The sequence below is a fragment of the Seriola dumerili genome, unplaced genomic scaffold (genome assembly GCF_002260705.1).
Source record: "Seriola dumerili isolate Sdu_G_001 unplaced genomic scaffold, Sdu_1.0 BDQW01000190.1, whole genome shotgun sequence".
In the NCBI taxonomy this organism is placed as follows: Eukaryota; Metazoa; Chordata; class Actinopteri; order Carangiformes; family Carangidae; genus Seriola; species Seriola dumerili.
In genome coordinates, this window is record NW_019174445.1 from 800,487 (window position 1) to 816,332 (window position 15,846).

The following is a 15,846-nucleotide window of genomic DNA, read 5'->3' on the forward strand; positions in this document are numbered from 1 at the left end:
CTTTCTTCCAGCTGAAGCGCATGTTTCCAAGAATCCAGTATTCATGGTCGTCAAAGTGGATCTCGCCTGTTGGCGGGAAGAAAGCGTGAGCCAGCTCTCCCGTGATGCCATCGAAACAATGGTGCAAGTGGGACTGCAGGCAGTCTGTGTGGTTGACGGGGTAGAAGCCTGCAAAACAGAGAGAGAGAGAGAGAGAGAGAGACCCTCACTCCATTATTAGTGCAGTGTGTAGACTCGAGCGGAGGATGATGGATTACAGAGGACAGAGCTTCACCCTGCAGGACGACCATCCCTCTCACTGTCACTCTGAATCTGTGCAGGACCCTGGAGTTTGCACCCAGAGGGGCGGACAGAGCATCGTTCAGACGGCCTCGCCGTGGGCTGACATGTATGGAAGTTGCTAAAGCTTTTCTTTTTCTTTTTTTTTTCGTTTAGAATAATGAATCACACTGAATATAAGCTTGGTAATATAGCTGCGGTGGAGTGATTTAATGAATCTGGAGGTGCAGACAGCACGGAGAGAAAAACAGTAAAGCAGAAGTCTGGAGCTCGGAGCCAAGAAACATCTGTCGGGGAGCACCCACCGATCTTTATGTCTGCCTCGTGGTCAGCTGGCACCTCTCTGAAGCTGAACGGCGAGACGTCGCTCCACATGCCGAAGGCCTTGGCGATGCCTCGACGCGTGTCACTGGCGTTTATCAAGTTTGTGGGGAAGGAGAGCAACCTGCCCGGAGACAACAGCACGGTGTGGTTAAAACTCGTCTCTACACACATTCCTCTGCAGCAGGACCAATCTGCCAAAAACACAATGGCTACTGTTCAGACGGACCAGAATTCCCTCAGCGCTGCAGAGTTACAACTCCATTACTGTGACCTGATATTCTCTTATATATCTGCTGCAGTTACACTAACACAGATACTTCATCTCCAGGAAGAATCAAACATCTCTGGAGTTCTGTCAGGTGATGCACTTTGACCTTTTTGGCTACACCTGTACTTTCCTGCTGTGCTGACCAGGTGAAGAATTAGAAATGAGTACTTGTATGTCAGTTTGAACTTGTCCCATTTCAGCTGCTCCGGGGTGAGGGTGTAGCGCTTGTTCCTGGAGAGGTGAAGCACTTGCGACCGGGCCTCTTTGCGGATCCCGATGAGCAACACAGTGGTGTGAGCTTCTTCCTTGGACAAAGAAAAACCTTTAATTAATTAATCACCTCACACACCTGAAGCGACAGTACAACAGAGAGAGGACGCAGTCGAACTCTTTGATCGGGAATTCAAACAAGACACTTTGGATTCTTTTCTTTTTTCTGGTCTTGGAGGCAGTTTCACTTTTGCAGCTTCAGACTTTAAACTTCCCATCGACCGAGCAACTTTTGTCTCTTTGTTTGCCTGTTTATAAAACATGAAGTATAAAACTATTAACCAATAATTGCATTACACCTTTTCAGTCGACTTCATTCCAACTCGGGTTAATCCGCTTTCCAACACGTGAAGTCGAGCCTCGATCGTGACCCGAGGACTCGCTCTGTCCTGCAGGAACTGATGGATTTGAGGCAGATTTAAGGAGGAATGCATTAAAACTGAAGGTACATACAACTGTCCACATGACCTGGGTCTTGATTTCTTTGAGATGACCCTTTTTCCCCTGTTTCAACCTCGACCTTATGGACTTCAAATTGTGCTGATATACAATACGACTGATGAAGAGCTGATGTCAGCTCCTAGTAATTCCAGGTACAGACCAGTTCCTTCATCAGCTTCACCTCACTCCACAGCAACGACACAAATCCAGAGCTGACTGTCAGATTCAGATGCGGGACAGAGGTCGGCTCTCTCCTGCTAAGCTGAGACCTCCTTCACCAACATCACCGGAGCTTTACCTTCTCATTAGATCCTGGACTCTGCTCACTGAGAAAAAAAAAACAACAGATACTCAACTAAGTTCCCTAATGAGATGCGTGAAGGTCGCTCTGTGCGTGTGGAGCAGAAAGTCTTATCTAAAGCATGAAGGAACATCACTGACGCCATGACAACGAGCCGTCTGTCGTTAACCAACGAGCTCTTTCAGGGAGATACCGGGTTAGACTAACGTCTCTTATGTTTCACTCTATGCACTGATTTTTATTTTGTATTTTCTGGGTGGGAAACGAAACTTTGTGTTTTTATTCCTCAGCGACAGTCAGAGCAGCAGCCATATTGTTTTCACGTGTGTCCGTCCATCCCATCCTCGTGGATCCGATATCTCAGAAACGCCTTGAAGGAACCTCTTCAAATTTGGCACAAATATTCACTAGGACTCAAGGACGAACTGATTAGATTTTGGGGGGGGGTCAAAGGTCAAAGGCCACAGGTGTGGGGAGATCACAAAAACTGATTTTTTCGCCTTGTGAACGCAATATCTCCGTAACGCCTTGAAGGAATTTCTTCAAATTTAGCACAAAAACATTCACTTGGACTCAGGGAGGAACTTATTAGACTTTGGTGGTCAAAGGTCAAAGGTCACCTCAGAAAACACTTTTTTAGCCATTACTCAAGACTTCACACAGAAATTATGACACAATTTCACACAAACAACAAAAATTGTTCAAAATAAATGTGAAAAATTAAATATTCAAAAAAAAAAGAAAAAAAAAGTAGTCAGGATTTAAACGTTTGTCTCAAGTTTTCACTGTGAGGAATCCACCGATGATAAACAGGAGACCTGTGCTCCGGCATTTTCTTACTCTGGAAAAAAAAAAAAAAAAAAAAAAAAAACCCCGCAGTGGATGGAGAACAAATATCAAAGCCACTCCCTTCACTTTGTATTCTACACCCTATCCTCTGGTTCCTGGTCCCTGCTTCGCCCAGTCAGGACGAGGAGATGCCGTACTTCCTTCATTTCCTTGCCAACATAGTGAAACCGGGGCAGGCAGTCTGGTGGACTGTCTGACACCGCTGGGCGACGTCTCTCCGGCTCTCATGTTAAAGATAAAGTCTCTGCGTTTCATTATATGTCACAGGTCGGTTGTTTTACGCAACAGGCGCGTTCCCCTGACCTCGGCTGACACGCCGGAGTCTTGTGCTCGGTGATTTACGAGGTGTTTAATGTAGTGAGGCCAGCTCGGTTCTCTCTCCGTGTCGTGTCTCGTTATACTCACTGCAAATCTAATCTCACACTTTGGCGCAAATAAAGATGAACCGTAAACCATGAGGCCCGAAACAGGCGCGTTAGACTGAGCCGTGCAGCCAGTGAGGGGAGTGCTGACTCAGAGGGTTGTCATACTTTTCTCTAAAACTTTGAATCATGCAAACAGTTCAGGGAAGAAGAAAAAAAAAAGGAAACACATTCAAGATGATCTTTGACCTACATTTATTCACTCGCTGATAAATTTATACTCTCATGTGTCTTTTATATTTTATTCTGGAGGCCCCCAAGGAGCTTATCTAAGGCGGTTACGTAATCCTCACCGGCAGTCTTCTTGACTGACATATAATGAGAGAGTGTGGCAAAGGAAATGACATAAAGCTCTCCCCCGGGCTCTGTATCGCAGCGGGAGGATGGCACCGATTGGAGTTAACACATTTATCCAATTCACTTAAGATAGTCTTTGCGCAGGGATCCTCTCCACAGTCTATAACCTGATTACAGGATCCATCATCCTCATTTCTGAACCTTACCCCTGACATTAATTGAATGTGACGCGTCTGCCTGTGGCTGAGCTGTAAGAGTGATTTCATCTGATGATGTCTAACTAATGGTACGTTTAAGGAAACCGGGGTGGGGGGGGGTGATTGAATGCATGGACAGTGGACCCCTATTAAAAGTCTTTAAAAGCTGGGACTTCACTTCTACATAATAAAAGTAAAATGAAAATCACGTGAATGATGCTGGGGCTATTTTTTCTTAAAAGCTCATTCAGTCTGTTCATTGTCCTGACACCTGTCCAGACCATACTTCATTAAAAAATGTTATAATTTCATTTAATTTTCCTGACTGTCAAATATACACAGCTTGTACAACATATAATAAGGCAGGTTATTAATCTTTACGTACTTGTGGTGAATTCGGGGCAATAAAGGATCCACTGAGTGTCACTTTATTACAATAAAACTCAAACTTTCACATTTAGAGTCAGAACTGCTCCTGTATTAGAGGAGGACAGTCAACAGGAGTTTAAACATCCACTTACAAAAGTTAGTTAGTTATAAGTTAGTTATATTAAGTGTTGCCTCGTGTAATATCAATACTGCATATGCCGAATTGACAAATGACCTTTAATAATTAAAAATAATTTAAATCAAAGTATCCAGGACGTGTCGCTTCACAGAAAGGAGAGGCAAATGTTAAGAAGCAGAATTTTGAATGGAGTTTGGTGCTGTGTTTTCTGAAATAATCAAGGAGACAACAGCTTACTTACATAACTTAATAATTACAAAGCACACAATACACTGGACTTCACAGCTGGAGTGAGATCTCCTACGGGTCATGAAGTGGTCACAGCATACCTCTAACCTCCAGGTGGGGAACGCTGTGGTTTGTTGCATCCCTGCGAACAGCAGCCCGAGCAGCGCAGCAGCAGCCAGCAGCGGAGCGAAGCCCCGGTCGCCTCTTCCTAAACTTCTGGGAGTCTGACTGCACACCATGGCTCCGATATCACACCTCCAGGAAAAACAACAAGTTATACCCTCAGCGAAGACTACACAGGTTTACCATCTATGCCCGTTTGGCCATTGCACGTTTCGGTAAGTGTGTCACTACTCGGGTAGTTCCTGGTGCAGAGTGCGGCAGCGCAGTCCAGCCTGCGGACCGGGTAGTGGAAGCAGTGCAGACTGCATGAGCTCTGCACGGCTCTTTTCCACACAGCTCGCCTGCCAGAGGGCTGGTTTCACATTACTGTAGATGGGGCAGGGGGTCAGTGTCGAGACAATCTAATGAAAACCAAACGCGCTCTGTCCATCAAACCACTTGCTGCAACCGCCAGAGTTCCGTTAAAGCAGAATCAGATGGCTTATTTTGAACATGATTTTCTGAGGTTTATGTAATGCTGCTGGGACAGAGCAGAGTTTAGTCTTCTCCTTATCCCACTGCTGCCTGCACAGACACTCAGAGGAGCAGGGCAGAAAACAAACCAGACATTTGGACAGAGGGAGAATGACCCTGTTACCATCTCAACTCCAAACTAAATGCAATTGAGCATTTTACCACATGAATTACTCCAGGTTTTAAACAGCTTCAGTGTGTTTTTCTTTTACATTTTTTATTTTGTAGAGTTTTGAAAAAGTTTCAGAACTTCTGTAATTTGCATTTTTGTCCAGTGAGGACAATATGACCTGAACATTGCAGGAGCCACAGTGAGTTTAGGTAAAAGCTGAGGGGCCCAGAGGTGTGTGTGATGAATACCTGGCTTATCTTTTTTGACTTATTTGGTCTTTTTCAAATTGTCTTTTGTTTTGCAAAATGATGGATGCTGACAAGAATTAAAGGGGCACTTTTGTACCCATGACACCCACCCCCTTGTGTACGCCACTGTCTGACAGACTGAGAACACATGATTTTTATTACCCATGGTTGTCCAAGTAAAGTTCAGTTTAGGGATTCACAAGGACGCTCCATGAGTTTAATTTTAACTCATTACCTCGAACAAGGAGGTTTCTTTTCACCGGTGTCTGTTTATTTATCAGCAGGATTATGCAAAAAGTACTGATTTGCACTGAACTTGGTGGAGGGATGGGCCAGGGAAGAACTCATTAAAATTCTGGGGCAGCTCTGGATCTTTACTATGAAGTTGATTTTCTGAAGTTTGGTGCAGTGGCCTTCTACTTTCTTTTCAAACACACAAAAAATGAATGGTTAAGTAGCAACATCCCATCACACAGTCAGATCCCTGAATCAAAAACATAATAGCACATGTGTAATTACTGGTAATAACATGAACGATGGCTGCACATCATTATGTAAACTCCGTGGTTGTGGTATTGTTTGTGGTGGAGACCTGTCACGACTCAGTTAATAATAACTCCTCTGCTTTTCCTACGATGAGAAATCAGAATGTCTGTTGTGAAAAAGCGACCTTAACTTTAATAAAAAATGTTTCAAAGGTGGTGGTTTCAAGTTCATTTCAAGTTTTTCATTGGCTTGTTAGAGTGCTCTGGGTGGACTGGGAATCATTGCTGTAGGCTCTTAGGGCCTAATGTGAAATTATACCCACTAAACAAATGGACATAACTACAGCACTACACCTGGTTATTCCCAGGTCTGGGCTGGTGACTACAGGTGACGTTTGCTGTTAGAGGCAGCATCATTAAAACTCTTCTTATTATCTTCTTAAACTTTTATTGGAAAGCTTGTTTGATTTGTTCTTGTGTTTTATTTTCCCATTATACAGACAATTCATATTTTCATGTAACTTACTTCTGCTTTATGATGTTTGTTTTTTTGTTTTATATACTTTTTTATTGAGTTTAAACAAACAGAACAACATACAATACTCCCACCGCAGCCGTATAGCACACCCAACAGAAAAGAGAGAGAAAATAAATGAATAAATAAGTAAATAAAATAAAATGATTTGTTTGTTTTTAATTGCTGTGTTTAATTCCCCATTTTTCTTTACGTAAGTCACTTTGTAACTTTGTTAAGAAAAGCTATATAAATAAAGTTCATATATATATATATGAGGGTATATGTAATGGGGGGATTATATACATTTAATTTTTATTGTCTCATTTTATTTCATTTTTCATTATTTGTCGTATTGTACCAAATTATTTGCCACAAATCACACACAGGTCGGAACCATTTGTAAGAAAGGGTTTGTTTCTTCGACCCCCTTTGCGGCGTTGCACTTCTGTCGGAGGAAATGGCGCCCGTCAGGTGCAGCAGACTGCACAGTGGCCAACCAGTCACATACCCTCGAAGCTGACACGTAAGCCACCACTCTGCCTCTCACCGTACCGGGCTCGGCGGGCACAGAAACATGTTTTTAAGCGGAGCGGAGTCCGGGTTGTGTCGGATATTGAAGACATAGCTGGTAAGAGCTGCCGTCCCCTTACAGAGAACATTAGCTCGGTGGCTAGCCCGTTAGCTCTAATCCCATAATCTCAGCCGTTAGCCTAAGGTTGTTTGCCCCCCTCCCGGGATCGATGTCCTTATCCCCCCCCCTCCCCCCGTATAGAGCAGTTTGAGAGTGGGGTTGGTTTAAAACGAAATGCCACGTGTATTGGCAAGCTAATCAATTAGCCTATGTTCGATCAGCTCTGAAACCACCCGCTTCTCTTTGAATTTAAAGTGTTTGACAGAAAGGTTTCTGTCACTGGAACGTTAACGTTACAACTTCCGGTCAGTTTCTTTTTGTGTCCCCGCTGTCTGCCCTCTCTAACCCCCAGGGGCAGATTGGATCTCCTCATTAACAAATCTGCTGCAGCAACTATATCTGTCATGCAACTAATACTCATACTTAATAATAATAAGTGTCATTTATAAACTAATATGAGCACGTGGACATACATGCAAGTCCTGGATATGTCTTAAATGGTCTTTTGTGGAACAGGAGGTAGGTGTGACAGTTTTTATTCAATATATCTGATACTAAGGTATTTTCTTTTTTTACCCAGTTTGTGAAATAAAAACGTAATGTCCTGATTTAATAAGTGATTCAAATATCTTTTTATAAACTAAGTGAACAAGCGCAGATTTGATGCCAACCTATGATACTTCACACCTTTCCACATACAGCACTACATGCACATTTTAATTAGTCCTCAAAGCATTACAGTTTGCTGCTGAGCCCTGTTTTATAAAAGGGGATTTATACTTATTACAATTAATAGAAATATAATCAGCTACATTATCCAAATCGCAGAAGCTGGAAAAAAGTCGCAGAAGCTGCAGTTTTTCTTTGACTAAAACTAAAATGTGTCACATTGTTGTGCATTGTTGGCGCCGTAAGTGTTGTGGTGCTACAGAGACGCCCCGGACTACAAATGATATTCCCCAGCCGTAAAGGAAACATGTTTGTTTGGTACAAGACCAACAAAAATCACATCAGCATCAATAAAAATGCAGAAATGACTATTCCAACTGAAATCGCAATATCTGCCAAAATAATCGCAGTATAATAGGATTTATTTTGCACATTGTGCAGCTGTAGTACGTATGTATGAAGGCCGTAGTGTGTGATTTACCTGTCACCTGTCTTGTGATTTCTCTGACTTGTGTTTATCGTTACAGGATCAGCAGACTGTGACATTTGGGAACGTTGCTGGGACTGTAGACGCCGTGCAGAGAAATGGCCAAAGAGCAGAAACAAAGCAGGGCAGAAACATTTGTTCTGGCTGGATCTAACGGTCACAATGGCCAGCAATGGCAGACTGGTCTGAATAACATGGTCGGTTACCCTCCAGGCGCTAACCACAGGTCGAGGATGGCCCGTGTCGCATCAAATGTCAGGCATAAATGTGCGGCGTATGTGCTGGCACTGAGACCGTGGAGTTTCAGTGCCTCGCTCACGCCGGTGGCCCTCGGCAGCGCCTTGGCGTATAAACTGGAGGGCTCTGTGGACTTGGTCATCCTGATGGTGTGCGCGGTCGCCGTCCTCGTAGTCCACGGGGCGGGCAACCTTGTGAACACCTATTATGACTTCTCCAAAGGGATTGACCATAAGAAGAGTGACGATAGGACTCTTGTGGATGAAATACTGGCACCGCAGGATGTTGTTATGTTCGGAGCGTTGTTATACTCTTTAGGGTGCTTGTGTGCCACTCTGCTCTACTTCCTGTCTACACTCAGACTGGAGCACCTAGCTCTTATTTACTTTGGGGGACTGTCCAGCTCTTTTTTATACACTGGAGGTGAGTCAGTTATTAACTTGAATCTCTTGGATTGCTGCCTCGCTGTTTATCAGTCACCTCAGTCACTAAGAGCATAAACACGCACGCAGACATGTCTACATTTGCATGTTAGTGGCTCCAGGTGGCAGCTAAAGGTTGCTGTTTGGAAAGTAGGACCTTGTGTTTGATGCCAGGAAAGTGCACACAGCACATTTATTGTTTGCAACGTGGTCACTCTGTCATGTTTTTATTATCAAAGAGCAAAACAAACAAACAAAAAAAAAACAAAGACTGGTAAGATCACCTTTATCTGAACAGAGCGGACATTCACTGCAGCTGAATGGTCAAGCTCTGACATGCCACGTACGGTTTTCGAGCCATGCAAATAGTTTGGGTTTAATGTGTCAAGGGTTTTGATATATTCACATCAGAAACGTCTCCTCCGTCCTCAAAAAGTCGAGTTGAGTTTCATTTCTGCAGCTCGGTGCTCTGCCAATTATATTTGAAACACTCAGCAGTGGTGTGTCGTCGGCTCCAGATAAAACCTCCACATGAAACTGAAACTACATGGATTGATGGTAAATAAGAAAAAAAAATTTATTACTTGACCTTGACAGCATCAACCATCAAACTTAAGAGTTTTTTTTTTGTTGTAATTTGGGTGTACTGGCCCTTTAAGGCAGTTGCTGTCTTTTTTCAAACATGACACTGATGTGTTGCATTTCTTCATGAAGTAAAGTGCACGTCAGAAAGAGGTTAAAATGTCAATTCATCACTCCCTGCGAGAGGAGAGGTCCAAACAGCTCACCCTCCCATCAGGACTTCATTCAGCAGAACAGTTGGAAAGACGGGATGCTCGTTAATGTTGCAGCTCCACTTTGTGTTTCATGCTAATACTGTTTTTGGTTTTATCTAAAAAAAAAATTTTCATTAAAGGGGGGACACATGCGGTCGTGAAGTTGTGTTCTGTTGCTCTGGAGGAGCTTTGTCAAGTCTATAAATATGAAAGAGAAACCCTGTGTTATAACCTGTGTGTGTGAAGTTTGAACAACTGTATATTTGTTGCATTATGGGAAGTGTAGGAGCCATTTATTTTTTAGAGCTTTCAGCATGTGAGGGAGTAAAAGTCAGGATGTCTCTGCAGCATTGATTTAAACCACTCTTTGCTTAAAATGTTCAGTGTCCTTAGAGTCATTGAACTTTATGAAAATGCTGTAAACTTCAGGAATATCTCTTCAGTTATTATCACACTTGCAGTCAGAAGCCTAAAGAACATGTTGATAATAATCAATTAGGTTTGATTCCTATCCTTCTGACCGGTCTGATTTGCACATACGCAGCCAGAGAGGTGAAGAGAGGATTGAAAACATGCTGCTACACCTCTGCACCGGGGGGATTTGATGTTGACAACCACTAATCAAAAGGTTAAATGTGCCTTCTGTTTACTCTTTCCCCCAGGCATCGGCCTCAAGTACGTGGCCCTTGGAGACGTGGTAATCCTCATTACCTTCGGCCCTCTGGCAGTCATGTTTGCCCATGCGGTGCAGGTCGGCTACCTGTCGGTGCTGCCCCTGGTGTACGCTGTCCCGCTGGCCCTCAACACGGAGGCCATCCTCCACAGCAACAACACCAGAGACATGGACTCTGACAAGCAGGCGGGCATCGTCACGCTGGCCATCCTCGTAGGCCCCACGCTCTCCTACGTCCTCTACAACCTCCTGCTCTTTGTCCCCTACGTGCTTTTCTGCATCCTCGCCACCCGGTACACCATCAGCATGGCGCTGCCTCTGCTCACGCTGCCCATGGCGTTCCCTTTGGAGAAGCAGTTCCGCAGCCGATGCTACGCCAAGATCCCCCAGAAGACCGCCAAGCTCAACCTCCTCATGGGACTTTTCTACGTGTTCGGGATCATTCTGGCGCCTCCTGGCAGCTTGCCGTTACTGTGATTTATTAGCTTTGATATTTCAAATTTTGTTGTTTTAACACAGACTAGTTTATGTATCTCCTTGTATTTGTACGAAGCTGTCTGAGGACTTTCACTGGCTTTAATTTATTCTTTAATTTATATGTTGAACAGAGATTTAGTTTAGATCCTCCTCTGTGACACGAGCATAATACAATGTTTTTTTTCAGTATTAAGCCCCCTGTAATGTGTTGGTAAGAAGTGTTGGTGTCATTTTGTAGAGGTGGGCAACATTTTTACAAATAAGGACATGTGATAAAAACTACAGTTGCCATATTTGTAATTCTTCAAGACACATAAAAACATCAATAAACTAATATCCTCAACACTGTACTCTCTGTATGGTACATACTGTTCATTTGCTCATTGTGATTTTCTTTTTGGAGAGCCAAATAATATTTCATGGGATTGTAATAAAATTCACTGATGGTGAAGTTCCGCATGTCTTTCATTTTGGATCAATGGAATTCACTTTTCTTTAAACTGAAACAAATGTGATAATACAACAAGCAGCAGAGATATTTTACTGGTTTAAGGACAAGATGATGAACAGTTTTTATTGTTATTTTTCTTATTTACACATTAAAGTGTAGAAATATGGAGAAATATTGAGAGGTTAACAAAATAAAGCAGCTCCTTTATCTCCATTCAAATAAACAAAAAACTTCATCTTGCTGCTAAACCAGTAAAATATCTCTGTTCTCAGTCATCAAGCTGCGACCTGCAGGTGCGGCCGTAGTAACAGAGCAGCATATATTCTGTTGTATGGACATTTCCTTTTTGTTGGTAACGAGATACAAAGTTAGCATTTACTATAAGAAGGATATGAACTTGAATATGAAAAGTTTCAAGTGTATTCACTGTTTAAAATGACACTTAATGGCAACAGACACCACAGGAATACTGTTGACTTCACACATAACATACGTCCTCCACAAATGTTTTTAATTAAAGGGACAGTTTTGTAGTTTTATTTAAGAAAAAAAAAACACCTATGTAATTCTGTGTAATGGTGTTTTTTGTCAGCAGGAGGCAGTATTGGACAACCTTTAAACCAACAGCCACAGCTGTTATGTACTTTGTGTAATTACTGGTAAATTCCCAGTCTGCAGGGTCAGATACACAGTTTAACTAGTGGGTGTTATTTGTACTTCCTGTGTCTTTAACAGGCAAAATCTCTGGTGGCATCACTATTTTTGATTAGGCTTTATTCCACTGCTGCAGCACAACATTCATAAAACCAGATTTTTGTTTTTGGCAGTTTATTGTGTCTCTTAAAAACTCCTTAAAACATCCTCAGAAGAAAGTCATTCTGAAACAGGGAAACAAAAAGCACAAAAGCCATATTATTAACAGATATTAGAGCATTCATTTTCATGTACAATTGCTATCAATTTGCATGCAGTCTGTGCAGTCTGTCCTATTATTTGTTCTCCACTTAGGCTCAGGCTGTTGAGGAAACATTTCCAGCTTTTTGACTCGTCAGATTAGTTTCAGTGCTTGAGTGAATTTAGACTCAAATGCTTTAATTGGGTTTTTTTTCTGAGAAGTTCACCTCAGGCTTCACTTAAATAAATTACCTGGCCTCCCTTTGCATCTCTGTGGGTGCTCTTGTTTCCACCCACAGCCCCAAGACATGTGGGGCAGTTGATGCCACTCCCAGCTTGTAAATGTTGTAAATAGTTCATTAAAAATCTGAATAAAGAAGTTCATAAATCTGTGTCTCAGAGTAAAGGCATCATATTAATATGATCGTATTATGAAATTGCATTATGTTATTAAGGGAAACCATTCAGTCGTTTAACCCTGTGGCTCCTAGCAGATTTGAAAACACTTTGAGTTCACTTCAAGAGAAATGAGACAGAGAAGGACACAGGCTCGAGGCATGATGCAACTAAATGGTTGACTGCTGAAGGCCCCAGGGCCACCAGGGGTCCAACAAAGACCTGATTACAAGTGAAGATTTGGGGAACTGTGACATGTTTGTGTGCTTTTTTTTACATGTTCACTCTCCATAAAAGGAAAACAGGTATTTGTTGTTTTGCATATCTGCACATTGCAAAGTAAATTACTACTCTATCTCTTATTATTCCAATGGAGTCCAGTTTATTAAGCAAATGTTTTGACAGGTAATATACAGTAGATTGTTGACAACAACTTACTTATCTACTGACATCATTATTGAATAATTTAAAATGATGTTTTACAAAAAAAATCAAACCAAATTTTTATTTTGTAAACATAGTGCAGTAACAATGACAACAATTGTGACATTATTTTTTAATGTGTAATAATAACAATAATAACAATATTGATAATGATACAATAAACACAAAGAGAGAAATAAAGATTTATTAACCTGATAATTAGTAGAAAATTTTATTTATTTATTTGAATATACACAAACAGACAGAATTATCACCTCTGGTTATGAGGTATTCAAAGGCCCATGGTAAATGCACATTTTTAAAACAACCAAAATAAAAATGTAGTGATTAAAGTAGTACAACCTGATCATCAGTGTCCCACTCATGCTGTGAGCACAAAACAGGTCCGAAGACTTCTATAAGTTTTCACCTTGTTCATATGAAACAATCTCTAACATAGACTCCATCCATTTGTTAAGATCTGGAGAGGAAGTACAAGAAAATGCATATTAAACAAAATATTCCTTCCATTTACTTTCATAACAATTTTTATTCGGTTCATTAAAAAAAACGTGAAACTAAACATGTTTGAATTCAGGTTTTGTTATATTTATTACGAGGAGCACGTGAAGGCAGCATTATTAGTGACGCAATGCATGGGCGTGTTGTCATGGCTGTGTGCTGCAGAGCCGCACAGTGTAGTAAATACTTGTTTGTCCTAAATTAAGTCATGTCAGTGTTGGTGGTGGACAGCGACACGGAATTACATTTGACCACACAGTAAACACTGCTGACAGACGGCCGGTAAGTAGCTACACCAGTAAAGAAGTTGTGTTTTGTTCCAATAAAGGATGGCCAAACATGAGTTAGCTAGCTAGCGTCAGTGTTAGACAAGCTATCAGTACGCACAACCCCGACATCACCTCTTATTGCAAAGACACGCAGAATTCAGTTCACAAATTTTGCCTAATTAACCGGTAACCAGCTTGTCGTTACACGCTTCGGTTTATGTCTGTGTAATGATACGTTTACATGTGAGCTGTCCCGCCTCACTTCAGTTTAAAAGATTCAACGTGGTCAGTTAATGTTCCCGTCAGAGTCAAAACAGCGATGTGTTATAATGGACGAGAGGAACGACTGTTCCGTCAGATGTTGATTTTAGGAGCTGTCACTTCGGCTGTGAAAAGTAATGTCTCTGGGTCGGTACTGTCCGTGTTTAGCGATTAAACTGATGAGTTTCGACTATCGATTCGCATTCGTCATCGGTTTGTCTTTATTATATCGTGTGGGTGCCCTCCTCATTGACCTATGTAATTACATGGACACATTTTAAACGAGGTTTTGGTGTAACGTTGTCACCACATGAGAGATTTGAAAGTATCAGGGCTTTCACTTGACTAGCTGGTTAGCTAACTTAGGCTAACTGACTAGTGGGCGGTGTCGGTTGTTTCACTGTACCTGTCAGCGTTGGCCAGTGGTGTCAGTCTGTACCTTACATTGTGTTGGATGGTAGGAACAGTGGCTGTCACCTGACATGAGCTCAGAACGACAGAAGCACATGGAGCACACCAAAGAGGATTAGGGCTACATGTGAAAAACAAAACAAAAAAAAATCTAAATTCTGAGAAAAAAGTCAGAAAAGTCCGACTTTTTCCTCAGAATTCTGACTTTAAATGTATTTTTTATGTTTTCTAAAAAATGTTTTTAGGATTCTGAGAAAAAAAGTCAGAAAATTCCGACTTTTTTCTCAGAATTTTGACTTAAATTTTTTTTTAAATTAATTAATTAATTAATTTATTTGTAGGATTCTTGGAAAAAAAGTCAGAAAAGTCCGATTTTTTCTCAGAATTCCGACTTTAAATTTATTTTTTATTTTTTCTAAAAAATGTTTTTTTTAGGATAATGAGAAAAAAAAAGTCAGAAAATTCAAAGATTTTTCTTAGAATTTCCCCCAAAAATTCTCACATGTGGACATGTGAATTTTGAAAAAAAGAAAAATTCACATGTGGCCCTATGTGATTTTTTTTAGTGTCAGAGGTCTGAGAAAAGTCAGAAATTATTTAAAAAAAAATCAGGTGGCTCCATGTGGATTTTAAACTTTTCAGAACTCTGAGAAAAAAAAGTCAGAATTCTGAATAAATTTTTCTTTTCACATGTGTGCCCTATCCTCTTATGTACATTTCAGCAATGTCAGGAGCGCTGTTAGAGAAATCATTGCCACAGTTGTTTCTGAGTCACATGTGTTTGGACTATGACATTCAGTTCTGCAGCAGTAACCCCTCACACCTGTCATCCCGCCTGGTCGTCCGGTATGATGAAGCAAAGCCCAGCTACAACTGGACATAGTCAGGATTGCTCTTATAGCCACACCTACTCTAGACCAAAGTTTCAGTCATTGCTTTTTTCTCTAGCCTTGTTCTCCCTTCTTGGCTCCACAAATCTAAATCACAGTAATCAAGTTTGAAATGTTTTCTGGCTTACATCACAGAAATGACTAGTGGGTCAGAAAAACAGAGGTGATTGCGGTTGAGAAGAAATGGGGAAAATATTGTGTGGAAATTCTCAAGGTAAGACTTTGTAATCACTTTTGGAAAAGGTTTCCTCCTGTCTTCATCTTTCTGTTGCTGATTTAAAGGCAGCCTGTGTGAAATACTTTAAGGTAGAGATGTGTTTTTAGGGGCTGTGTTCGTGTGTTTGAATTTTGATTGCTTGTTCTTTCTGTAAATTCTTGGTTTGCATTTTGTTTCCAAACATGTTTCTTCTAACAGTTTAATACTGGAACACAAATAACTTCTACATCATTTCTCCAAACTCTTTTAGAGATATTCTAATTTAATACAATTAATGTACTAACGTAACTGTAAGGGCAAGTTAAAAATATCCAGCTTGAGGACTGTAGCCACATTTTGTTTCAGTGATTAATGCTGA

The 15,846-nt window shown here is 41.3% G+C and overlaps 3 protein-coding genes across 5 annotated transcripts in view; 2 read left to right on the forward strand and 1 right to left on the reverse strand.

The window, feature by feature from the left end:
- mmp23b (matrix metallopeptidase 23B) overlaps positions 1–4,723 on the reverse strand; it is a 10,218-nt gene extending 5,495 nt beyond the window's left edge. Inside the window, exons 1-3 of the mRNA XM_022753154.1 lie at positions 4,486–4,723; positions 1,040–1,176; positions 585–724 (exon numbers count right to left, since the gene is read on the reverse strand). Of these exons, the coding sequence (XP_022608875.1) occupies positions 585–724; positions 1,040–1,176; positions 4,486–4,623 (415 nt within the window). The 5' untranslated portion in view covers positions 4,624–4,723. The remainder of the gene's footprint in view (positions 1–584; positions 725–1,039; positions 1,177–4,485) is intronic.
- A 2,116-nt stretch (positions 4,724–6,839) lies between these two features.
- Positions 6,840–11,209, forward strand: ubiad1 (UbiA prenyltransferase domain containing 1). Of its 3 annotated transcripts, none has more exons than XM_022753169.1 (3): positions 6,840–7,010; positions 8,210–8,829; positions 10,267–11,209. In XM_022753169.1, the coding sequence occupies exons 2-3, from the start codon at positions 8,268–8,270 to the stop codon at positions 10,752–10,754; spliced, it is 1,050 nt and encodes a 349-aa protein (XP_022608890.1). In that variant the 5' UTR covers positions 6,840–7,010; positions 8,210–8,267; the 3' UTR covers positions 10,755–11,209. The 3 variants fall into 3 exon arrangements, with proteins under 3 accessions (XP_022608890.1, XP_022608891.1, XP_022608892.1); XM_022753170.1 differs by having other exon boundaries at positions 6,843–6,905; XM_022753171.1 differs by lacking the exon at positions 6,840–7,010 and adding an exon at positions 7,241–7,532.
- A 2,416-nt stretch (positions 11,210–13,625) lies between these two features.
- The window catches only part of mib2 (mindbomb E3 ubiquitin protein ligase 2), a 47,432-nt gene continuing 45,211 nt past the window's right edge, over positions 13,626–15,846 (forward strand). Inside the window, exons 1-2 of the mRNA XM_022753167.1 lie at positions 13,626–13,722; positions 15,407–15,485. Coding sequence (XP_022608888.1) covers positions 15,455–15,485 — 31 coding nt within the window. The 5' untranslated portion in view covers positions 13,626–13,722; positions 15,407–15,454. The remainder of the gene's footprint in view (positions 13,723–15,406; positions 15,486–15,846) is intronic.